The sequence below is a fragment of the Erinaceus europaeus genome, chromosome 15, assembly GCF_950295315.1.
Source record: "Erinaceus europaeus chromosome 15, mEriEur2.1, whole genome shotgun sequence".
In the NCBI taxonomy this organism is placed as follows: Eukaryota; Metazoa; Chordata; class Mammalia; order Eulipotyphla; family Erinaceidae; genus Erinaceus; species Erinaceus europaeus.
Genome location: NC_080176.1, coordinates 23,941,014 through 23,967,099, shown reverse-complemented (window position 1 = coordinate 23,967,099; position 26,086 = coordinate 23,941,014). Strand labels below are relative to the sequence as shown.

The following is a 26,086-nucleotide window of genomic DNA, read 5'->3' as shown; positions in this document are numbered from 1 at the left end:
AAAAGACCACATCACACCGGCATGTTCTGTGCTAGGGACTAAACTTGGAGCATTATGCTCAAGAGTCCATTGCTTTTACATTGTCTCCTATGCCACCCATTTTTCTCTTTAATTCTTACTTACAGAACTATATTAACATTTACTAACCTGAGTCTATAAATGCAGTAGAAAAACAATTCGAAACTGAGAATGCTTAAACTCCAGTTCTTATAACTATTTAAAAAGAAGAAATCTTATTCCTGATATTGCAAGCAGCTGATCCCTTTCAAAGTATAGATCAGTATATTCTTGAACATTACAAAAGTTGTATGTGGTAAGAATAAGAAGTGTGAAAGCAGTAGTAGCAGTCAGCCAAAAAGAAGATAGGCATAAAAGTTCAAATGATTCATTGCTTAGAATAAACACCAAAAAGATTGAGGTTGAAGGTCAGAACAGAGCTCAAATGAGGAGTCCAGCTCCCAGTCTCGGAGTGCTTTTCTTTGGACTTCCTGATGGAATTGCCCTGCCCTGAGCTAGTAGTCAGGAAGTCCCTGCCTGTGTGGGAAGGGGAGACTAGAGCTACCCTGGTGTCTGGGACCCTCATTAAGAAACCATTTGTTCCACTTTCTGAGCACAAAAACTCAAGTCGTCACTGAATATCAGGGAACATACAGCAATAGGTGCATTGTTCTATTTTTCCTATGGTCTAACTGATTGAGTGGTGCATTTTGCCATAGCACGAGCTTAGTATATCTGGAGCAACTGGAGGTGTAAGACATCAGCTGCATCTGCCTATAGCTAAGTGTATGAGCATTTTATTTATTTATTTATTTATTTATTTATTTTATTTATTCCCTTTTGTTGCCCTTGTTGTTTTATTGTTGTAGTTATTATTGTTGTTGTTGTTGTTGGATAGGACAGAGAAAAATGGAGAGAGGAGGGGAAGACAGAGAGGGGGAGAGAAAGATAGACACCTGCAGACCTGCTTCACCGCCTGTGAAGCAACTCCCCTGCAGGTAGGGAGCCGGGGTTCGAACCGGGATCCTTATGCTGGTCATTGTGCTTTGCGCCACCTGCGCTTAGCCTGCTGCGCTACAGCCTGACTCCCTATTTATTTTTTTAAGTCTTTATTTATTTATTTATTTTCCCTCCAGGGTTATTGCTGGGCTCAGTGCCTGCACCATGAATCCGCTGCTCCTGGAGGCCATTTTTCCCCCCTTTGTTGCCCTTGTTGTAGCCTCGTTGTGGTTATTATTATTGCCATTGTTGATGTTGTTTGTTGTTGGATAGGACAGAGAGAAATGGAGAGAGGAGGGGAAGACAGAGAGGGGGAGAGAAAGATAGACACCTGCAGACCTGTTTCACCGCCTGTGAAGCGACTCCCCTGCAGGTGGGGAGCTGGCGGCTCAAACCGGGATCTTTATACCAGTCCCTGCGCTTTGCACCACCGCCCGACCCCCTAAAGACTTTAGTTTTTTTAATTTTTTATTATCTTTATCTATTTATTGGATAGAAACAGCCAGAAATTAAGAAAGGAGTAGAGAGAAAGAGACAGAGACACCTGCAGCACTGCTTCACCACTCGTGAAGTTTTCCTCCTGCAGGTGGGGACTGGGGACTCGAACCTGGGTCCTCACACATTCTAATGTGCACTCAACCAGGTGTGCCATCACCCGGCCCCACATTTTATTTATCTTAAAGATTTTATTTCATGAGAGGAAGGGAAAGACCATAGTACCACTCAGCTCTGACAGGTAGTCAGAGCCGTCCTAAAGATTGAATCTGAAACGGTGGAGTTAAGACCGATTGTGCCTTTTGAGAAGACATTAGCCAACCAGTCCTTTCCTTTGTGTAACCCCAGGTTTTGGGTGCACTTGAGAATGCCACCTCCTCCATTTCACCTTTTCTTGTCTATAACTAAGGATACTAGTACCTGTTCACAGGGTGGTTGTGAAGATTAGATAGACACAAGAACCCATAGAGGAACTTGCTGCTTTAGTAGTGGTAGCTTGTGTTTGCCAGACAAGAACCACCATAAGAGCACTGATTATTAATCTGTTTTGTTTACTGCTTTTGCCTGGCTTCTAGAAAAGTGACTGGCACAGAAGCAAAGCCGAATAAACATTTGATCAAAGAGTAGTGTTGCAATGGCTGACACAATGTTTCCTGTCAGTGAGCTGTGCACTTCTTAAGGGCATTTTTTAATTCCTTGCTATATTGATACAAAGTAGTAAAATGTATTTGTCAAATAAATATAGATGCTTATTATACAATTGTGATTAAAGACCTCACCAACTCAGTGACCAGTGGAACTGAGATAACAGAATACTATGTTTCGAGCACCTGTTATGTGTCAAGCTCATCACTTGATTAACAGATAATGAATTTAAACTATTTCTAAATCATTTTGGGATTTGAATATTGTTTCTTTGATTGCAAAGCAGAATAATCCCTCTCTCAGGTTCTAGTTCATGGAATTTCAATAGAATTATTCCAAATGTTCTTGAAAGTGGTGTTTGAGAAGAAGTAGAAAAGAAGCGTCAGTCACAAGTTCTGATGACTCTTCGTGGTTTGTGGAATGTTAAGTCAGCCATTTAATTGGAACTGGAAAAGCTACTGTTCCCTGTTAAGTTCCCTGAAAGTCCTTTGGGACTTTCTTGAGAAATGTGAACCTCTTTCTTATAGAAAACTCATGGACCTCTTTCTTATAGAGTTAGTGCTCTGTATTCCGTGACACACCTTTTCAGACAACACCGAGGTGGGCAGTAGTACTTAACTGAACAGTCAGTGCTCTCTCTCGCTTCCCAAGAGCTTGTCTCTTGGCAGCTCCTTGATACTCAGCAACTAGGCCATTGCTGTCTCCTTATATATGCCATTTATCTGTGGCACAGTTAAAGAATCTAAGCAACAGTAAATAATAGCAGAGTTGCTCACATTGCTTATTTCTGCCACAGCACTCGTGTACTGTGCTGCTTTTCATGCCTGTCTCCCTGTTAGGCCACGCATTTCAAGGCCCCACTTCCTTCATTCATCTTCATGTTCTTCGTGTCCAGCATAGACTAGGATCACTGAGAAATGTAATCAAGATTAAACTAATGTTTAGTTTCTTGTTTTTTCAAAGTTCCATGAGTGAGGAGGACTTTACAGTTAGTGGAAAGGAGGACACAAACTCTCATGTTATCTTGTACGCACCTTAGTTTCTCCCTCTCTGATCTTATACACACACGCACGCGTGCACGCACACGCCAAAATGACCAAAAAAGCATGTTTTCAGATTCTGGTTAAAAGGTATAAAATACATCTTTTTGTCTCAATTTCTGTAGCTAGGGGAAGGGTTATGTTTTCTTGAAAATAAGAATGTGTACCTCTGGGAACTGAACAAAAGTGAATACTAATGTCTGATATTTTCAGAGTTGCATTTTTATTTTATTTGCCTGGGGTACTGCTCAGCTGTTATTTATGGTGGTGATGGGGATTGAACCTGGCACACCAAGCCTCATATGTGAACTGTTGTGCTTATCTCCTCTGCCCTGTGGTAGCTGGAATTTTTGTTTTACTTTGGCCTCATAATATTCCCTTTGATGTTAAATATCAAGAAGAGGACTTGATTCTGAAATAGTCTTCAAATACCCTGTCAAGGGAGCCTGCGTTTGGCTCTCAAGGCTTTCTGGGCATGGCCAATCAGTTTGTATAACTGTTTGGGAGGAAAGCCCCTCCTGGAGAACTCCATTAGTTTTTTACGTTGTACAGAAACATGATTTTAAATGATCCTGTTCACAAACAACTGGGTGATTCTTATCATCGCACATTTAAAATAGAATGAGGAGGGGCAGGGAGCTGGCTCACCTGGCAAAGCACACATTTAAATAAATGCATGTGGGCCTATGCGCAGGGGAAGCTTCATGAGTGAGGGAGCAATGCTGTGATGATCTCTTTTCTTCTTCCATCGGTCTCTGTCTCTCTCTCCCTCTCTGTTTCTTTTCAAAGTAGAGAGAATTCACCAGGAGTGGGGAGCTTGCATACATAAAAAGTTTCAGCACCAAAATAAATACAAAAAACACTAACAAAACAGAATGAACAGCCAGAGACAACTCACTGGGCAGTGTGCGTGCTTTCGCATATATAAGCAGCCCAGCACTGCACAGGAGTGCCATGGTAGCACTGGAAGCTCCGGTGCTATGGTGTTTCTCTGTCTCTATTGGAATTAAAAAATGACTTTGGAATAGTGATATCACACATAACTTGATGCGATAGCTCGGCAAAGGTAAATAAGGAAATAGAATGAAATTCTCTAGCATTGAACTGGGTCCCAGCCTTTTTCTCTACAGGTTACTTTATAACTGGTTGCAAACATTGATTCCCTAGAAGATAGGTCTCCAGCCATACTGAAAAGAAAAATGGAAAATGTACTTTTTTTTTTTTTGCCAGTGCTTTGTGTCTCTGCTGCTGCAGACTATCTTTAATTTTAGAGACAGAGAGGAGAGACACCATAGCACTTGGAAGCATATGGTCTTCACACAGCATAAAGTGTGCATTCTATCAGGCAACTATCTCCTGGTCCAGTCTTATAAACTCTTAGATTAGTTCACCATGTAAGCTCTGGGACTTCGTTTTCCCCATAGGCTTGATAATTCAGTCCAAAATACTTGAACAGTCAGTAAATCATACCTTTTACTTTCTCCCACCAGTGTGTTGGGACCTTTCTGATTTGTTGGATTAAATATGCAAAATACTTGTTGCTGCCTGACTGAGAAAGGCCTAGTAAAAGTAGAGTTTGCCATCAAGATCAGTGTCTTTAAACAGTGGGTGGCAGGTGACGTGTCCATTTCTAGTAACATAATGGCCTGTCAGAAAAGGTAGGACAGATTTTTTTTTTCTATGCAAAAAATGCATCAGGGCTTTTCCAACAGCCCAGTAGCTTGAACGCTAACCATACATAGCTTTCTGGGTGATCTCACCAGTTCTCGCTTGGTTCTTATGGAGCTAAGGATCTCTAAGCAAGCTCTCAGGACTTTCTCAGAAACTTCTTGGGGAAACCAGAGCCTTAGGCTACTCAAGCCTCAGTTCCTGTGGCTACACACAGGACTTCATTCCCAGCAAGCTCTGTTACACTCTGTTAGCCCAGACTGTGTCTGAAGAAAGGAAAGGAAGAGAGAAGGTAAAATAGTGTTTAAATCACAGTGGAAATGTCCCCGAGTTTTCTCTGTGGGCTGAAGTCTTCCTATGACATGACCTTTGCGGAAGGACATCATAAGGACTTTCTGTCCAGAGAAACATTTGCCAGATTTCCTCAGTCATGGCTGCAAAGACAGCTGCTAACCCAGCAGGGGAGTTATCTCAAAATAGCTGGGTCTCTTTTGCTACTAATGGGTCTAATTGATTTTCACCCTTGGAAGGCAGGTTTCTGCCACACGAGCACAAGTGCTCATAAATGCTCTGAGGACTGGCAGCACTTGGCCAGCTGCTGGCCTGACCTGTGTTCAGAGGCCAGTGGATGGCCTGCACCTCCATACGTTTCACTGGTCTCTGTGGGTGGGCCTGTAAGAACCAGCCAAGGAATGAGCAAACACACAGCTGTGGCATTCCATAGCTGGGGGACTTAGAGCCTGAATTCCTTATCAGCCGGGAACATCAACAAGATACTGCAGCTTTTGTCATCCTTGGGGTTTTTGTTTGTTTGCTTTTTTTAAAAAAAGATAGCTTTGTTTTAGATTCCACACCTCAAGTATTAATAATCTCAAAAGAGTGAGATTGATCTATATTTGTCTTTCTCTAACTTATTTCACTTAGCAGAATGCCTTCAAGGTCCATCTTTGTTATCAATCACAAATAGCGGTCAATTCTTTTATTAGGGCTGAATAAAACTCCAGCAGTGTGCATCTCCCTATCTACTGGCACCTACGTGGTTTCTGTATCTTGGCTGTTGTAGATCCACAGTCAGCACCAGGGTGCAGATAATCTTTCTGGTTAGTGATTTTTTAATTTACTTTGAAAAAATAGCCAGAGGTGGAATTGCTGGGTAATGTAGTAATTCTATTTTTTAAATTTTTTTGAAGCACCTTCTTACTGTTATCCGTAGTGGCTCCTTCAGTTCTCATTCTCATCAGCAGTGCATAAGAATATAGCACTGAGGCTGGGGAGACAGCACAGTGGTTCTGTAAAAGACTTCCATGCCTGAGACTCTGAGATTCCAGGTTCAATCCCCAGCACCACCATCAGCCAGAGCTGCACTCTCACTTGCTCTCTGTCTCTGTCTTTCTCTCTACATCTGTCTCTCTCTCTAAAATAATAAAACAAAATATTTTAAAAATATTATATAGCATTATGGAGGAAAACTTTAAAAACTATAAAATTCACCCATTTTAAGTATGTACTTAAATAATTGTTTTTGTTGTTGTCCCTGGGGCATTAAAATTAAGGCTCGGCAAACTTTTTTTTTTTTTTAATAGACATAGAGAGAGAGAGAAAGGGAGAGACCACAGCACCAAAGCTTCTTCCAGTGCAGTGGGGGCTGGGTTTGAACCTGGCGTGCATGACAAAGCAGCTCCCAGCTGAGTTACCTTGCCAACTGTAAATGATTTTGTAAAATAAATTTACATCATTGTGCAGCCATCACTGCCGTTCAATTTTATATTTCCAACATCCTCAAAACGTCTTTTCCAACCACTTGCTGTCACATCTCATTCTTGCCCCCAGTTCCAGGTAGTTTGGAAAATCTGTATAGATTTTGTCTTTCTTAAACCTCCCACATAAATGGAGTCACACACTCTGCGCTCATTTTATTTTTCTGCCACAAGAGCTTCATGCTTGGACGACTCAACTGCTCCTGGTCAGGTGAACTAGAGACGGAGACTCACCACAGCACCACTTCACTTGTGAGGGGCCCCTGGCATGGCCTCCCCTGGGTGCCTATGGGGTGGGGCTCACACCTGGGCATGGCAGGGTGTGCACCCCACGCAGCCCCGACTACTGATCTTTTATGGCTGACTTTTTTCTCTTAGCGTACTGAGTTGATCCGCGGGTAGTTTGATCGGTACCTACTTCCTTTTTATATCTGAAGACTAATCCATATAGATGTGCTCGCCTGTTTACCAGCTAATGACTTTTCCATCACGTTATTTTTTAGGGGCTACATTGAGGCCTAACAAAGTAACTTGAATGTCAACCTGGAAACATACAGGATTAGAAGGTCAGATACACAAGGAAAGCCCTGGGCCTGTTCTGAGTGCGGATTCGAAGGGCAGAGCCTGGCAGCTCTCCAGGCCTCAGGAGGGCCTCCGCTCTGAGCTAATGCAGCCAAGGCCACCCAGCCATTACCTCACGCCGAGCTGCATGCGAGGCTAATTGGCCCACTGGGTTAGTGTTGAGGTGAACTGATCGCAGGGAGCATTCATCCAGGGGCACACGCGTCTCTTACAGAATAACAGAGCATTGCTCAAACTTCTGTCGGCCACCCTGCAGGACAGTGGATGGTCCAGGCACTGTGCTTGGTTCTGGGGTTGCAGCCCTGCAGTTTCTATGATCAGGCAGAGTAAATAGATGAGTAAGCTCTCCTGCCATTGTGGAAGCCTGTTGAGGAAAGAAGCAGGAAGCAGCCTGAGAGGGAAGGAGACTGGAGCTGCTCCCACACACCTGCAAGACGAGTCTCTGCAGGAGGCTTGGGGCTGACCCTGGCTGGAAGGGTGAGTGAGCAGAGGAGCAGCCTCAGGTGGAGGGAGAGCCGGAGGAACCCGTAGTGGCAGCGGGTCTGGCCTGGCCTGCTGGATCCTCACCAAGGTGATCTGGTGGAGGGCCTGAGCTGCTTCATGCAGGGAAACCCCAGGCTTTGGGAACTTCCTCCTGCACTGTGATTAAAAAGGACAAAAGTCACCAGTGACATTCATCCATGATAGACTTGAGCTGAGGGTAAAGCCAATAAATCACTTGACAAAACTACCTTCTGTTGTTTCTTTTTCCCTGCTTCGATATTTCAGGCATGTATGAGTTCTTACTGCTGACAAAGGAAACAATTTATGGTTCTTTAAAGAAGAAAAGTGCTGCTTTTCACCCATCAGATCAGCAGAGATCCTGACACTAGCTGCTGTGAGAGAGGGGAAATTAAACTTTTTCCTATAGTGACCGTGGGAGCATAAGCTGCCGCAGCCACTTTCCCAAATGTTTGGCAGCATCTAGCAAAGCTGAACAACCTCACACATCCCTCGGCCCTAGGGATGCCATCTCCAGGTGAATTCCTCCTTGTGTACACAGGCGCGAGCCTGGTATAGTCCCTCCTCACAGAGCTGGCCACCCACTCTCCAGAGGTCAAGATGTCTGCACACATGCGGAAGTCTGGGACATCTGTAGTCTGTAGGGCAGGGTGGAAGCCGACTGTATCTAGCCTTGCTCCTTCACTCCCTTCCCTTTTTCTTTCTACCAGGGTTATTGCTGAGGCTCCCAGCAGACTTATTATTTTTAACGAGGGCATGAGACAGAGAGGAAGAAAGGAAAGGAAACCACAGCATTGCTCCATCACTTATTTTTCATTTATTTTTTACCAGAGCACTGCTCAGTTCTGGCTTGTGGTGGTACAGGGGATTGAACCTGGGACCTGGGAGCCTCAGACATAAGCTTTTTACATAACCATTGTGCTATCTCCCCTGCCCTGCTCCATCAATTCTGTAACTTGCCCCTTGTTGGTGCTTTCATGTAGTGGTCGGGGTGGGTCTTCAACCCACATATGTCTTGGAGCATAATGAAGTATGCATTCTACTGGATGAATTATTTCCCAACTGCTCTAAAAGACATTTTTCCCTACCAAGGTTTTGCCTAAGACTCAGAGCTTGCATGATCTCACCACTCCTGGTGGACTTTTATTTTTATTTACTTAAGGACAAGAGAAGAAAGCTGTACCACTTACAAAGCTTGCCCTCTTGCATGGTGCCCCTTATGGTGGCTGGAGGTTCAACTGCCTGGTCAAGCATGGTTAAGTGCACTCTACCAGATGGACATCACCTGCCTCTTCCCACCTCCCACCCCCTGAAAATTTAGCCAAGTCTGGGTATTAACCACATCTACAATCTACAAAATCTCTTCATAGCAACACTGAAATTAGTGTTTGAGGATCGGGCAGTAGTGCAGCAGGTTAAGCACACGTGGCGTGAAACGCAAGGACCCGTGTAAGGATCCTGGTTTGAGCCCCTGGCTCCCCACCTGCAGGGGGTCACTTCACAGGCGGTGAAGCAGGTCTGCAGGTGTCTATCTTTCTCTCCCCCTCTCTGTCTTCCCTTCCTCTCTCCATTTCTCTCTGTCCTATCCAACAATGACATCAATAACAACAACAACAACAAAACAACAAGGGCAACAAAAGGGGGGAAAAGCAAAAAGAAGCGAGAAATTAGTGTTTGTTTGACTGGGTACTTTCACCTAGTCACTCAGACAACATCACAGTGGGTTTACACGGAAGTTCAGTAGGAACTCATGCAGCGCACAGCAACATGGACAGGGCTGGGAAGCATGCTGAGTAAAAACCTAAGATGTCAGTCAGCATGGAAACTTTTACATGACACCATTTATTACATTCACACAGCAAAATTATAGATTGATCATGATTCTCCTGTGTGATAAAAATATGAACTATGCAGTGGACAGCTGACAAGAACCCTAGTAGTTCCTTCAGGGGAGAGAAGAACTATGTGACTTGGACTGGGGTGCTTGAGCACTTGTAGCATTTGTTGTGTAGTTCTGTGATGTTTCAGTCCCTTTTCAGCAGGGAAGTCAGTACAGCACTAGTGAGAACTATAGCGAGCTCTGGAATTTTCTTTTTCTTACCTCTCCCTCTTCCCTAAAGGAAAAACTTCAAAGTATTTGTTGGCCTAGGTATAACTGGCCGACTTGGACCCATTTGCTCCTACAGTTTTCAGACGAAAATTGTGCTCTGTCATGAAAGCATTTTTATCTCACTTGGTTGCACAGTCACTTCAAGGAACTTGAGTTTAACCCTGACGGCTGAGTGTACAGGTCAGCTGGGGAGGTGGGCAGGCATGGCCGACTCTGCCTTTTGCTTCTCACAGGGGCTTCAACAAGGGTCTTTGAACAGCTTACTTTTAACATGTGGAAGCTGTGGTCTCCTGTAACAAGAGGGTGATCATAAATGGAGTTGTTAGGATCCAAGAACAAGCCTGTGTGAAATGCCAGGCCCAGAGTCTGAAGCATGCCAGCCTTCCATAGACTTGAACAGGGAGCGCCAGTGGGGAAGAGAAAGAACACAGCGTTCTGGATGCGACAGATCATGCTAACACTTTAGGACTCCTTCGTGCTTCAGGCTTCTCTAGAGGTGTTTCTGCTCATGGCCTCTCTGCTCTGATGTGACATTCAGAGGTGGAAGAGCCAGTGTCATTTGTTTTTGTGGCACAGAGTAGAACTAGAAAAACCAGGAGACATCTGTGTGAATAGAATGTTCATCTGTTTAAAGAACTAATATTAAGAACATTTGTCTTGTAATGCTAATTGCCACAGTCGATTCAGTGTGCATTGCCAAGGGTGGGAGACTACTCAAGTCCTCTGTAAAGTATGGTTATTATCTCCCCGACTCCTCATACCCCTCAGGAGGTGGAGACCATGGTTGTTCCGCATTTTACAGAGGAGGAGATGGAGGTGTGACACGTGGTGTGATTTGCCAAAGGATTTGAGGCCTTATTTTCAAGCCTCCCACACCTGTTGCTCCTGGGGGTGCACGTTATATGTCATAGCTGCTGCAGACTGCTCCACAATGCAGTGGGGGAGTATTGCCTTATACAGCACATACACATGGTGCAGGGCCAGAGCAGTTAACGTCTGGCCCAGGTTGCATATACTGAGTACGAGCATTTTGCTCTACAAGTACAGCAGACAAAACCACCTTAGTTATCTAATTTCCTTTTCCTGGCTTGTGTTCCCCACTGCAGATGGGTAGAAAACCCTGACTTCTCTGGCCGTGTTTACCTACAAGCAGCTTCCTTTCAGCCATACTCACTCCTACTTTCCCCAGAGGGGGAGGCGATCAAGAATTGGTGACGTTTGTCCAAGCACAGCAGTTCACAGCGCAAGGCAGGAGGAAGCACTGTCTTCTGCAGATGACCTCTAGCTGGAAGCACCCAAATAGCTGGCTCTTTCTAGCGCGCTTCTACCACACAGCAGAAATTAGGATGTGCATCAGTTAGTTTAGGCATTGTCATATTATCAGATTAATTGCTGTAACTTGGATTACAAGTGACGTTGTCATATTATCAGATTAATTGCTGTAACTTAGATTACAAGTGACATTGTCATATTATGAGATTAATTGCTGTCTGGAATTAATAAACTGTCTGGAATTTAAGAATACAAACATTAATTACTTGAATCAAGTCACAAAGTAGTCCCTATTTATCAAGAGACATTTAAATCACTTGTAAAACTTACTCTGGGGTACATTTCACCCATGTTTCTAAATTGAGAAAAAAAAAAACACTGAAATATCAAGTAATTTGTCATTGGTCACAGGAAGAACTGAAGAAAAAAAAAGAAAGAAAAGAGGGCCCAGGGGGTAACACACCTTTACCATGTGCAGGGCCTAGACTTAAGCCCCTGGCCAACACAAGGGAACACCATGCAAAGGGAAGCTTTGTGAGGGCTGAATAGTTTTGTGGTATCTTTCCTCTATGTCTCTCTGTATCACACTATCTGCAAAGTGAGACTCTTCCAGGAGTGGTAGAATCATGTAGGTGCAAAAAAAAAAAAAAAAAAAAAAACTTCTGGCAATGAAAAGAAAACTAATAACTTTTTTTCAAAAGAAAAAAGGCCAGTTCTTAGAAATTTAAAGTCCAGGAGATGGGAGATAAGTCACTAAGTATAAGCTTGCTTTCCATGCACCACATGGTGCCAGCCCCCTGTTGCTGTGGTGTCTCTCCCTCCCCCCTCTACTTACCTCTCCCTAACTCTCCACCTCTCTGTTGGAATGAAAAAGTAGCCCAGCAGTGGTCAAATCATGGCATGCTTGAGACCCCAGCTCATCTAAATAAACAAGTCCACTCCCACTCACTGTCTAGTCATAGCTGTACAAATGTCTGCTTTTTTTTTAATTTAAGTAATTTTTATTTATAAAATGTAAACAGTGATAAGACCATACCATAAGAGGGGTACAATTCCACACAGTTCCCCCAACACCAGAGTTCCATATCCCATCCCCTCCCCTCTCCTGATAGTTTCCCTATTCTTTATCCTTCTGGGAGTATGGGCCAAGGATCATTATGGGGTGCAGAAGTTGGAAGGTCTGCTTCTGAAATTGCTTCCCCGCTGAACATGGGTGTTGACAGGTCGATCCATACTCCCAGCCTGTCTCCTCTATTTCCATAGTTGGGCAGAGCTCTGGGGAAGCGGGGCTCCAGGACACACTAGTGGGGTTGTTTGTCCAGGGAAGTCTGGTTGGCATCATGGTAGCATTTGGAACCTGGTTGCTTCGTCGTGTAGGTGCGGGAGAGATGCTGGAGTTGGCTGATGTTGAAAGGAGAAAAGGGTGTGGAGGCAGCAGATGTCACAGATCCTGAATTCCATTACAAGGCAGGAAATATGCAGCGGACAGGGAACTATTAGAAAGACGCAGTTCATAAACCTATGGGACTACATCAAATTAAAAAGCTTCTTCACAGCAAAAGAAACCACTACCCAAACCAAGAGACCCCTCACAGAATGGGAGAAGATCTTTACATGCTATACATTAGACAAGAGTTTAATAACCAACATTATAAAGAGCTTGCCAAACTCAACAACAAGACAACAAATAACCCCATCCAAAAATGGGGGGAGGAATATTCACCACAGAAGAGATCCAAAAGGCTGAGAAACACATGAAAAAATGCTCCAAGTCTCTGATTGTCAGAGAAATGCAAATAAAAACAACAATGAGACATCACTTCACTCCTGTGAGAATGTCATACATCAGAAAAGGTAACAGCAGCAAATGCTGGAGAGGGTGTGGGGTCAAAGGAACCCTCCTGCACTGCTGGTGGGAATGTCAATTGGTCCAACCTCTGTGGAGAACAGTCTGGAGAACTCTCAGAAGGCTAGAAATGGACCTACCCTATGACCCTGCAATTCCTCTCCTGGGGATATATCCTAAGGAACCCAACACATCCATCCAAAAAGATCTGTGTACACATATGTTCTTGGCAGCACAATTTGTAATAGCCAAAACCTGGAAGCAACCCAGGTGTCCAACAACAGATGAGTGGCTGAGCAAGTTGTGGTATATATACACAATGGAATACTACTCAGCTGTAAAAAATGGTGACTTCACCGTTTTCAGCCGATCTTGGATGGACCTTGAAAAAATCATGTTGAGTGAAATAAGTCAGAAACTGAAGGATGAATATGGGATGATCTCACTCTCAGGCAGAAGTTGAAAAACAAGATCAGAATAGAAAACACAAGTAGAACCTGAAATGGAATTGGCGTATTGCACCCAAGTAAAAGACTCTGGGATGGGTAGGTGGGGAGAATACAGGTCCATGAAGGATGATAGATGACATAGTGGGGGTTGTATTGTTAAATGGGAAACTGGGGAATGTTATGCATGTACAAACTATTGTATTTACTGTTGAATGTAAAATATTAATTCCCCAATAAAGAAATAAATAAAAATAAAAAGAAAGACGCAGTTCAAGTCGTAGGGGTCCTCCAATCACATGTCTGCTTCTTAACCCATAGTTCTGTATTGGTAAGGCAGTTTCTCGAAGATGAAAGTAAAATGTAAGTGGGGGAAGGTTTGGGTCCTGGACCATGATGGCAGAGGAGGACCTAGTGGGGTTGAATTGTTATGTGGAAAACTGGGAGATGTTATACATGTACAAACTATTGCATTAAAAAAAAATTTTTTTTTGTTGTTACTGGATAGAGACAGAGAGAAATTGAAAGGGAGGGGGAAGATAGGGAGAGAGAGAGAGAGAGAGAGAGAGAGAGAGACCTGCAGCCCAGCTTCACCACTTGTGAAGGTTTCCCCCTGCAGGTAGGGACCAGGGGCTTGAACCCGGGTCCTGTTGCATTGTAATGTGAGCACTTAACCAGTTGTACCACCACTTGGCCTCCCAAACTATTGTATTTACTGTCAACTGTAAACTATTAATCCCCCAGTAAAGACATTTTTTTTAAAATGTAAGTGGTGTGGTCCGGGAGGTGGCACAGTGGATAAAGTGTTGGACTCTCAAGAGTGAGGTCCTGAGTTCAAGCCCCAGCAGCACATGTACCAGAGTGATGTCTGGTTCTTTCTCTCCTCCTATCTTTCTCATCAATAAAATCTTTTTTAAAAAAAAATGTAAGTGGTGAGGAAGTTAAAAACCAGCCCAAGGTTGTAGAATTCATTCTGAGACTCTTTCTGTAGCTCTGCGGGAGGCAGGTGGAAAGTGCCTGCAGGCTCTGAGTGACCCTGAATTCTCCAGTGCTGCCCACCGGTGGGAGAGAACACGAACCTGGTTATTGTATGCCAGCCTCCAATTTATTCTGAAGCCCTAACTACCCATGGACTTCTCTTAGTGGATAAAACTCGTCCTGGCTGAAGGGGTTAGCTGTTCCTGTTGTCAGGCAGTAGCAACAAGCTTATGCTACTGCTTGTGACAGAATAATGCTGCTCGGCCTCTTAGCATCTTCTGTGCTTCATTTTGGTTTTACACTTGGTGTCTTGGACTGATTCTTGGTGCTAAGCTTCAGTTGAAATGGGTTTGTTCTTTAGTATTGAATCTCTCTAAACATTAGGCTCCAGAAACCATTTCTGTCTTCACAAACCTTGACAACCAGTGTGACCTTTGACACAACTGCTGCCCAAACCCCAGGTGTGGGGCCTGTCCAGTTTACATGGCCGTCCAGTGCTACTCCACATCTACAGATTGAGCAGTGGAAAAGCAACACTGCTCTTTTTGTTCCTGGGTTAAAAATACATTTACTTCAGCTAAAATAACTAGATTAATGGCCAAGAGCCAGTGCAGAAGTGGATTTTCCATTGTTTAAGGAGGCCAAATATTTCTGAAGAAAGAGGGATCCATAGCTGAATCTAAATAATAAAAAATTGAAGAATACAGTCAACTTTAAAGCTGAAAAACTTACTGCTTTCTCTAAAGCTGATTGCAGTCTCAGATCTTAAACTTTTTTTTGTTAGAATAATTTTTTTTTATTTTCCCTTTTGTTGCCCTTGTTGTTTTATTGTTGTTGTTATTGATGTCGTCGTTGGATAGGACAGAGAGAAATGGAGAGAGGAGGGGAAGACAGAGGGGGAGAGAAAGACAGACACCTGCAGACCTGCTTCACTGCCTGTGAAGCGACTCCCCTGCAGGTGGGGAGCCAGGGGCTCAAACCAGAATAATTTGGTTTATGCTTGGTTTTAACTTTGAAAGTCCTCACTAATTCATTATGTTGCAAAAGTGATCTGTTAATATTTTAAGAACTATATCAAGAAATCAAAGGAGGTAGAAGATAGCTCGCTTTGGTAGGGTGCATGCCTTGCCATGTGTGAGAGCTGGGTTCAAGCCCCAGTACCACATGAGAATGATCAGACCACTGGGGACATTTGAGGAGACCCAGCACACAGGAATACCAAACAAGAAGAAATAATCGGATGATAATAGGAGGAGTTGGGAAAGCTTGAAATTATTGCATCATAAAATAAGAACAGTATGGTTTTTAAAAGGAATACTTGAAATTAAATTTAACATAATATCAAACATTTGGGGTTCAAAAGAGTAGCTTCTAGAGTGTCTGCCTTGCTGTGAGTGCAGTTGGGATCTAAGCCCTGAACCACAGGAGTGCATGACCCCTACGGAACTTTGGAGTCCCTCTCGATGGCTCAGCTTTCCACTGCATGAAACAGTGGTCCAGGAGTAGTAAAGTCATGTAAGCACAAAGCCCCAGCTTGTTGAAAGAGAAAAAAAATTAGTAACATCAACAAGGGCAACAAAAGGGAATAAAAAAAAAATTAGTAACATTTTGGGAGACCGGTGAGAGAGCTCAGCTGAACTGTGTATAGGCTTTGTTAAACCCGTGTCAGTCCCGGCTCCGCCACGTGGAAGGAATCTTCAATGCTATGGTGTCTTTCTCTTCTTCCCACTCTCTCTCCCTCCCTTCCTCCTACCCCTCTCTCTTTGAGAAAGTCGACCTGGAGCAGTGAAACCCCACTGACAACAACAAAGAAATAAAACCCTTTTCTTTCTTTTTTTTTTTAAAAATTTTATTTTTATTATTGAATAGAGATAGCCAGAAATTGAGAAGAGGAGGGGAGATAGACATCCTTGCACACTGTAGTCTGTGCACTTAACCAGGTGCACTGCTACCTGGCCCCCCAAAACTTTTCTTTAAACACAAGAGTGGGAAGGCCCAGTGGCCTTGCTCAAATTTGTGGAACTCTGGGTCTGATCCCTAGCATCACACAGGAGCAGCAGGCAGAACTCAACAGATGATTTATTCACTGTGCTCACTCTTCTAAAAAAATTAAAAATAAATAAAAAGAAGAAGAAAAAGAAAATAGAAAAGGAAAGGGTTGGACCGGATAGGTGCCTTAGTGATAATATATATGCATGAGACCCTGGGTTCATCTCTAGCACCACGTTTTAAACAGTGTAGGGATATGTGAAGTTGAGGATATCTGACAGAGATACAGAACAAATGAACAAAGGTGGAAAATTGGAGAAAGAAGATTAGATAAGAAAGCAGGGTACGTGAAGTCCTTCTCGAGTTCCAGAAAGAATTAGAGTGAACAGAGGACAACAGGAACACAACAGACCTGAAGAGCTTAATTTTCTTATGCATTGAGTGCTTGGTAACAGGAAGGAGAAAATATCCACACTGAGACAGAACACATGAATACAAAGAAGTCTTCCAGAAGTAAACAAGGGGAAAAGTCACGTCAAAGAAATAACTGATAGACTTCTCAACAACAAAAAATATTAAAAATAGGGACCAGGCATTGGCACACCCGGCTGAGGGCACAAGTCACCGAATGCAAGGACCGAGGTCCATGTCCCTTCTCCCCACCTACAGAGTGGAAGCTTCTGAGTGGTGAAGCAAGTCTGTAGGTGTCTCTCTTTCTCTCTGTCCTACAAAACAAGACAACAGAAGGGGGGGGGGGGAATGCCTTCCAGGAATGGTGGATTCATAATGCCAGCATGGAGCTCTAACCATAACCCATGGTGGTAATTAAAAAAAAAAAAAAAGCAACTTAAAAATACTAAAGATAGTGGAGCAGTATCTTTAAAATTCTAAGGGAAAAACTTTCCATTTAGAATAATTTACCTAGAAAATATCAATCAAATGCCAATATAAAGATCACTTCGCGCTCCCAACGACCCCAATTACTCTCACACCTCAGTGCATAGTTAATTCTTCGAAAATGATCTCCAGTGAAGAAGAATAAACAAAGAGGGAGAAGTGGAATCCAGTTAATGAGCCCTAATACTGGGGACCAGAAAGGGACATGCAAGGGTAATCACATGGTGGACACAGACCAGACTGAGCAAAAGTACACAGAGCCCTCAGAAGAAGTCCTGGGTCACAAGGTCAGATGACAAGTTTGTGCATCTGGAAAATACTATCAAAGGGCTTCTGCCAGGTCTGGTGAGGTATGTGGGAAGTTTTAAGGTAGATATATAGGAACCTGGGGAGATATGATGAAACAGTAGTTGTTTCCAGGGAAAATAAAAAGGCTGTACCAAGAACGGAAGTGGAATTCTCAGTACATTCCAGGGCTGGGAGATGGCTCTTCCTGCAGACACACCCTTTACCTACCCTGTGTGAGAACCCAGGTTCAAGGCCCCAGCCACCAGGTGGGTGCTTCGTGCAAAGGGGGAAATTCCAGGCATGGTGGATGGGTGCTGTGGTCTCTCCCCCCACCCCTCTGCCTCTTATCCTTTGTCTGGGGACAAGGAGTAAAAATCAAATCACACATGCACTCTACCAAAAACAATGAACGGCTACACCTGCAGAAATAGGGTGTCACGAAGTCCTCAGCTCAGTCTTCGCACTCAGCTGTGGGCATAGTATCGAGCACATGGAAGTTGCTCCTTATGTTCTCAGTGTATCGGCCTATCAGGAGAGTATACCAGTGACCACTTAGCAGGCTTCAGGCTGGCCTGTGTCCTGTACACCATCAGCAACACCCAGAGCCACACCTTCCCTGACTAGAAAAAGTTTCAGAAGTTCCTGTTCAATTGACAGTCAAAACGTTACACATACAGCTCAGTTCTGATTATGAACATCTAGTAGTTAACATTAGTTGGACATTAATCCATTTAAAACTGAAAGGGGGGGTTGGGTGGTAGTGCAGGTAGTGCAGAGCGCAAGGACAGGCGGAAGGATCCTGGTTCAAGCCCCTGGCTCCCTACCTGCAGGCGGGGGTCGCTTCACAGGCGGTGATGTAGGTCATCATCGTCAACAAAAATAATAACTACAACAACAATAAAAAAAAGGGCAACAAAAGGGAAAATAAATAATAATAAATTTACTGAAGGGGGGGCAGGTGGTGGCACACCTGGTTGAGTGCACATGTTACAGTGTTCAAGCCCCCGTCCCCACCTGCAGGAGGAAAGCTTTGAAAATATTGAAGCAGGGCTACAGGTGTCTCTCTCCTTCTCTGTCTCCCCCTTCCCTCTCGATTTCTGGCTGTCTCTATCCAATAAATAAAGATAATTTTATTTAAAAAACAAAACAAAACAAAGGGGAACCATGGTAGCAAGACAGCTCACCTAGTAGGGGCCCTGCTTTGTGACGTGGCCACTCCAGGGTCAGGACCAGCCCCCACGTACTTGCGGAAGCTTTGGGCCTGTGGTGTCTTTACCTTTCTCCGACTCTTTCTTTTTTATGTAGTAGAACAATTCTTTTTATTTTTTGCATTTCAGTTTTTATTAGTAACTTAATACTGGTTCACAAAACTACAAGACAGCACCATTTTCACCATCAGAGTTCTGTGTCCCCATTCCCTCCACTGGTTCTCCCAAGGTCACAGATAATGGGTTGACTGTATCTATCAGTCTATCTGTACATTTGCCCATTTTTTCCTATGGTCCTGTTTTCTCTTCCTTTCTAAGTCACACCTACACCTACTACTACTTCCGAATGTCCTTTTCCCCCCCTCTTGTCTCCTGATAGAATTGTGTTCCAGAGCCCTCTAGTCATCTCCTCCTAACATTTCTCCCCCTCTGGGAGCATGGACCAAAATTCTTTATGGGGTGCAGGAGGTGGGAGGTCTGGCTTCTGTAGTTGCTTCTCCACTGGGCTTGGGCATTGGCAGGACGGTCTATACCTGCTCGGACTCTTTTCTAACTGAAAAAGTCAACCTGGGGTGGGAAAGCTCTGCCAGTGACAGAAAACAAGAAATCATTATCTTTTGAGCTCCTTGCCCCTGCTGTCAGTCATAGAAATCTACAGCTGTTCAATGGCCAAATAAATATTACTTGCTTTGTTGGCTTGTTTTATTAATTTTGTTTGTTTGTTTGTTTTGACAGAACGTTATGGAACAGTTCAACCCTGGTCTCCGAAATTTAATAAACCTAGGAAAAAATTATGAAAAAGCTGTTACTGGTAAGTATTTTTGTTTTCTGATTTATAAATACAGAGCACCTTTAAAAGCACCTAATTATTTTAAAATGTTTAATATTATCAAAATCACTTCAACTGATACAACTTTGAAAATGTTTAATCGTCAGAAATTTGCAATAATAGAGTGTTAATATAGCTGAAATAAATTGATTAGTAAGCTACTTACTGCCCAAGTCATGCCTTTTACACAGTTTTTTATATTGTCACAAACATGTTTTCAGCTGTTTAAATTCTTTGTGAGCTAAAAACACACAGAAACTGTGTGCTTAATGTTCTGTGGACTAGAAATCATTCTTTTTTATTTATATAAAGGAACTTCTTGCCTTTGGACATATCACTTTGATAGTAATGTAAGAAGTAAAATTTTTAGTCTGAATGGTGTTTTAACTCATAGGTGGATTCAGTTCCTTACTTCAGAATGAATGCTTTGTTTAAAAATGAATTCAATGAGTTTTGTGTCTTTGTGAGCCAGTGTTTTGCCAGTTTGCTAGCATTTGAAGTAGCTTACACACATGGCATGTTTTTCCTGCTAAAAGGAGAATGTTATCAGTAGTCACTTTCAAAATCTGAGGTGCCAGCAGTTACCAAACTCTTTAAGACTTATTTTATTTATTTTATTTCATATGAGCTAGAGGGTGAGAGTTTTACATGAAAGAGAGAGAAACAGAAACCAGTGCGTTACTGCAGTCCCTGCCATACCAGGGAGTAAAACCAGGATAGAAGTCCTGTGCCGTGCCAGCTGAGCTGTTTTCCCAGCCACAGACCCCAAATTCTAGCATACTCAAAACAATTCTCCTCAGGAAGCACGTATCACTCCTCAAATATATTCAGACAACATGGTTTTTAGGAGTTTCCCATGTGTTTTTTAATGGTTTTTAGATTTGAAGGTGGCTGCAGATAAGCTTGCGGTGTGTCTTCAACGTGGCTCTGGTTTCTCTTTCACCATATACCCTTTGGCTTCTCCCTCATGATATCCTGAAAATATACCTGTGCCCCAACCCCGGCAAGGGGGTTATCCAGCTGGTTAGACTTTGGACCTTGTTTGTCCAGGGTACTACTGTGTAGTCACTGAGAAAGTAAACTGCTTGTGTACTTTTTTCTGCTCTGTCTGCCAGACACTTCTGGTGCTGGGAGATGCAGCACACCCCTTCCTCGTCAACAGTACCAGGGATTCCTGTAGTTGTGTGCCCCCGAGCTAAGGACCAAACCTTGTCTAGGAAGCCTTCTACAGCTGACTTTTGCTAGACAGTTGCTTACTCACAAGCCACAGTCACTGCTGTGGATCTTCCCATGAAGGAACCACCGTGACCTGGTTTTCTTTATAGCAAGAGTGGCCTCTCAAAGGCAGTTTTACAAGGTGACTCAGGCATCTGCCAGTGGCTTATCCTCCTGTGAGCAAGGCTTCTCTTCACAGGGCAGATCACTTTGACACCTTCTGAGACGCTTCTGTCCTTCGTAAGGTATTCCCAGACCTTCTGCAGGCCATCTGGTTTTTGCCAATGCCACTGAGGAATTTAAATATGGAAGGCTGTTGATAAAGAGACTGGAGAGGTATCTCGGGCAGCTGAGCTGAGCTTTGCGTGCACAAGGCCTGAGTGCAATCCCTTACACCACGTATGACAGTGAGCAGAATAGTAACTTGGTGTTACCGCTCTCCTGAAATATAGCAGTAGGGTATTCACACATTCAGTTTCACCACTCCTGGCCAACTTTTTGCTTCCTTTTACATCAGATAGGAACAGAGAGGGAGGGAGAGGAACCATAGCATCAGACCTTTCCCTGGTGCCATGACACTTCCATGTGGTGCCTGCCAGGTTTGTCCCCATGCTGTGCACATGATAGGGCTTGTACCTTCCCCACTGAATTCATGAATCTTTAACTTTTTAAATTATCTTTATTTATTTATTGGGTAGAGAAGAGACAGCCAGAAATCAAGAGGGGAAGTGGAGATAGGGAGATACCTGCAGCCCTGCACCACCTGGCCCCCATAAGTCTTAAAAAAATGTGTAGCACAGTTAGGCTTCAGATGTGCAATCCGTAGTCCGGTTGTAAGAGCTAAATTATACTGAGGGCTAGCAAAGGGCATGGGGTGAATCCTGTCCCCGAAATTGGAGCAGTGGGGATCAGTGGGAGCCTCATAGGCTCTGGACCAGCTAGCAATCCCCGAATGTGAACGGTGCAAGTAGAAAGGACAGCATCCAAGCCGGGACCTCCTCGGTACTGGCATGATGAGAAACGAGGGGCGTTGTGTCTGTGTGAGACTTCAGTCACCATTACAGGGAAACATAGCAGCTTAAGATAGCAGTAGCTTCTCTCTCACGGTCTGGTGAAGGCAGTGCACATCTCGCTCACTCCTGTCACTGTGTATCAGGGGCCTGGACTGGACTGGACTCGTTCCCTCCTGCAGCTTGCTCCAGGAGCACCAGACCCTCAGAGAACTGCACTGGTTGATCATCCCTCTGGCCAAAACAGCTTACACGACCAAGCCACTCAGCCATGTAGTTGGCGCTACACAGGTTGCGGGTTCTGGGAGGTGGATACCTTGCAGGCTGTTGGTTCAGAAGTCTACCATGGGGGGCCGGGTGGCAGCACACCGGGCTAAGCACACATCATACAAAGCACAAGGACTGGTGAAAGGATTTGGGTTCTGGCCCCTGGCTCCCCACCTGCAGGGAGGTCACTTCACAGATAGTGAAGCAAGTCTGCAGGTGTCTATCTTTCTCCTCCTCTATCTTCCCCTCCTCTCTCAATTTCTCTCTTTCCTATCCAACAACAACACAAATGGAAAAAAAAAAATGGCCTCAGGAGCAATTGATTCATAGTGCAGGCACCAAGCCCCATCGATAATCCTGGAGGCAAAAAAAAAAAAAAGTTTACCATGAATCCCACAGAGTCTGGATCCACCCTATGGGCACTGGGAGGCCATTGGAGTTTCTTGAACAGAACCATAACTTAATGAAATCAGATTTTAAGGAAAATTATCTGTAAGCATAGATTAGATTAAGTAGTTATCAACCACTAGAAAAGAAATCACATGCTGCATAGCTTTTTTTTTTTTCCCACCCCGGCTTGGCTGGGCCTTCATGCTTACAGGATTCTTCTCCCCAGTGGCTTTTCTTTCTCTCCGCTCAGTCCCCTCACCCCACACCCAAGAGAAAGTGAAAGACAGACAGAGCAGGAGAGAGGAGAAACAGCATAGGGCTGCTTCAACACTTGTGAACTTTTCTCTTCGTGTAGTCCTCATAATGCTAAGGCCCCAAGTCCGGGTCCTCACACACAGCAAAGTATGCTCGCCGCTGGGTGAGCTGCCTCCCAGCCTCCTGTGCGCCTGTTCCTGCAGCTGTGAGTGGTAGCAGCTCTCTCAGTGTCCACAGAGGGAGCAAACAATATGTTATTTCTTATTCGAGGCAAACTATGTAATACTAAAAGTTGACTCCCTCATAAACACAAGGCTATTTCACTAGATTGATAAGGTTAGTTTTACAAAGTCAAGTGCTAATGAGAAATTTCAGCTTAATGAGTGGATGCAAACCAAGAACTTTGTTGGGATATTGTGTAACCTGGGTGTCATTCTCCCACTGATTGCTTTTAGCTTATCAGTGCCTTTGAAATCTTCATGCTAAAGTATTACATACATTAACTTGACAGTTCACTGGCGACCAGCCTTGTTTCTAGGTGGAGTCATCGTTTACAGTTCTGGCTAAGAGTCAAAAGCACCAGAATTTCGAAGCCAAGTGCCTCCCACAAATTGATGTGTGCTGCCTCGAGGGTCACACACACTGACCTTCCACATGGCCTCTAATGTCTCCACTCTTTCCTCTTCATGAAATGGAGTGATAACACCACCGGCCCGTGTTTTAATATTGTTGGCTACATTAACTGAAGCAGAGACTTGGAACGCCTACATACTGCATCTGTGCATTTGTTTATAATTATATTTTGAGGTTATCCTGTCTTAGAAATGGCATTCTAGTGGGTCCGAGTGGTGGTGCACCTGGTTGAGTGCACATGTGACAGTGCTCAAGGACCTGGGTTCGAAGCCCCGGTTCTCACCTGCAGTGGGAAAGCTTTGCAAGTGGTGAAGCAGGACTGCAAGTGTCTCTGTCTCTTTCCCTCTCTATTGCCCTTCCCACTAGATTTCTGGCTGTGTCTATCTAATAAATAAATATAATAACAATAAAAAGAAATACATTTTCAAAAAGAAAGTAATGGCATTATAGTAGAACGATACACGTCCTCAGCTTGTATCTATATGTAGTAGAAGCCATCATCGCTCTTGTAATTTTTTAACTTTATAGTAAATGCTAAAATAGATTAATTTGTCATTATACACTACTTTTTTTCCCCTTATATCTTCAACTGAAACAAAACAAAGGCCTGGGTGGTGGTGCACCTGGTTAAGCACACATATAACCAAGTATGAGGACCTGGGTTTGAGTCCCCACTTCCCACCTTCGAGAGGGGGGACACTTCATGAGCTTGAGGCAGATCTGCAGATGTCTTATCTTTCTTTCTCCCTCTCTACCACCCTCTCTACTCTGTTTCTCTCTGTCCTAATAAAAATTAGAAAGAAATATTTTTTTAAAGCATTGGAACAAAACAAAACGCAGCATAATAATCTTCAGGTGAACTTTTTTTTTTCTTCAGAGAACTACTCAGCTCTGGCTTGGCTTACGTTGGTGCAGGGGATTGAATCTGGGACTTCAGAGTCTCTTTGCAGAACCATTATGCTGTCTACTCCCCCACCCTGTTCCCAGTTGAACTTCTACATTCATTCTGTGATACCCTCTCCTCCCACCAAGTTTTTTTTTTGTTGTCAATGTCACTGTCACAAGGACTTCATGGCTCTGGACTGACTTTGTCAGAGACAGGGTGTGTATGTGGGGGGGTGCAGAAATGGGGAGAGAACACCCAGCACCATATGGTGGGGGGAGAAGTAGACCATCTTCCCAGGTGAGCTGCCTTACCAGTTCTCTTTGCAGTGAAAGGAAAGGATTCTGAGACTCGGGAGAAGGTAGAGTGGACTTGGGGCCCTTGGTCCTAAGTGCACTCCCCAGCACCACATCCGCCAGAGTGCTGCTTCTCTGTTTCCCTTTCTCTCCCACAGTGATTAATAAATCTTTTAAATGGTTTTTTAAATGTTTTAATTATCTTTATTTATTTATTTGATAGAACCAGTCAGAAATTGAGAGAGAAGGGGGAGATAAAGAGACAGAGAGACACCTGCAGCACTGTTTCACCACTTGTGAAACTTTCCCTCTGCAGGTGGGGACCGGGAGCTTGAACCTGGGTCCTTGCGCACTGTAACAGGTACGCTCAGTCGGGTGCCCCACCACCCAGCCCCTAATAGATCTTTTTTTTTTAAGTTTTTTTCTAATATTTATTTTATTTATTCCCTTTTGTTGCCCTTGTTGTTTTATTGTAGTTATTATTGTGGTGGTTGTTGTTGGATAGGACAGAGAGAAATGGAGAGAGGAGGGGAAGACAGGGGGAGAGAAAGATAGACACCTGCAGACCTGCTTCACCGCCTGTGAAGCGACTCCCCTGCAGGTGGGGAGCCAGGGCTTGAACCGGGATCCTTACTCAGGTCCTTGTGCTTTGCGCCACCTGTGCTTAACCCGCTGCGCTACAGCCCGACTCCCTAATAAGTCTTTTTTAAGGAATCTCAGATTCTTGAGGACTTTTTTTTTAGCTCACCAATTATTTCTAATTTTGTTTATATTTATTTCTTAATATGAGGGGCAGGAAGAGTGAGAACCAGAACAATACCTGGTCATGTGGTGCCAGGACCCCAGCTCAGGGCCCTGAGTTAAGTCCAAAACTCTAGCTACTGCACTACCTCCTGGGCTACTAACTCCCCAATCTGCTGATTTCCAAAGTTGCAGAAGAAACTGATATTTATGAAGCCAGTCTTTAAGTAGAACAAAACTTTTTTCCCCAAGAAAATCACACTGAGCAGGCCAGGTCTTAGGGAATTCCAAGCTTGCTAGTTGTATACTGTCAATCACCCCAAACTAGTCTTGTTGTGACGGAAGAGAAGGAATTGATATTAGCAACTTCTAGTAGTTCATCCAGAGATCACTAGGGCACTTTATGCTCTTTTTTCTTCTTCTTCTTCTTCTTCTTCTTCTTCTTCTTCTTCTTCTTCTTCTTCTTCTTCTTCTTCTTCTTCTTCTTCTTCTTTTTTTGATTACTAGTAGGTTAAAGATTGTGAGGTTACAGTGTGTTTCCACACTACACCCAGCACCAAAGTTCTGTGTCCCCACCCTCCCACCTCCAGAGAACCACCATCGTTGTCACAAGTTTAGAAACTGTTTGCTTGCTTCTGTTATTTTTCCAAGTCCATGTGTATCAGATCTCTAGATTCCACGTGAGTGAAGCCATCTGCTAGTTGTCTTTCATCACTTTCCGTATTTCCCTTAGCATCATCACCTCCAGTTCCATCCGTTTTTTCCTCAAAGGACACAATATATTTTCTGATTGGAAGTAGTACTCCATGGAGTCTATATCCCAGAACTTCTTTAGCCAGTCATCTGTTG

General features: G+C 43.8%; 1 protein-coding gene across 5 annotated transcripts in view; it reads left to right on the top strand.

The window, feature by feature from the left end:
• The window catches only part of BAIAP2L1 (BAR/IMD domain containing adaptor protein 2 like 1), an 81,303-nt gene that overhangs the window by 10,188 nt on the left and 45,029 nt on the right, over positions 1-26,086 (top strand). For all 5 annotated transcript variants that reach the window (XR_009545021.1, XR_009545022.1, XM_060173298.1 and 2 more), the window contains one exon: positions 19,454-19,529. Coding sequence is in view for 3 of the 5 variants with exons in the window: in XM_060173298.1 (XP_060029281.1) it covers positions 19,454-19,529 (76 nt within the window). In the remaining 2 variants the exon portion in view is untranslated. The remainder of the gene's footprint in view (positions 1-19,453; positions 19,530-26,086) is intronic.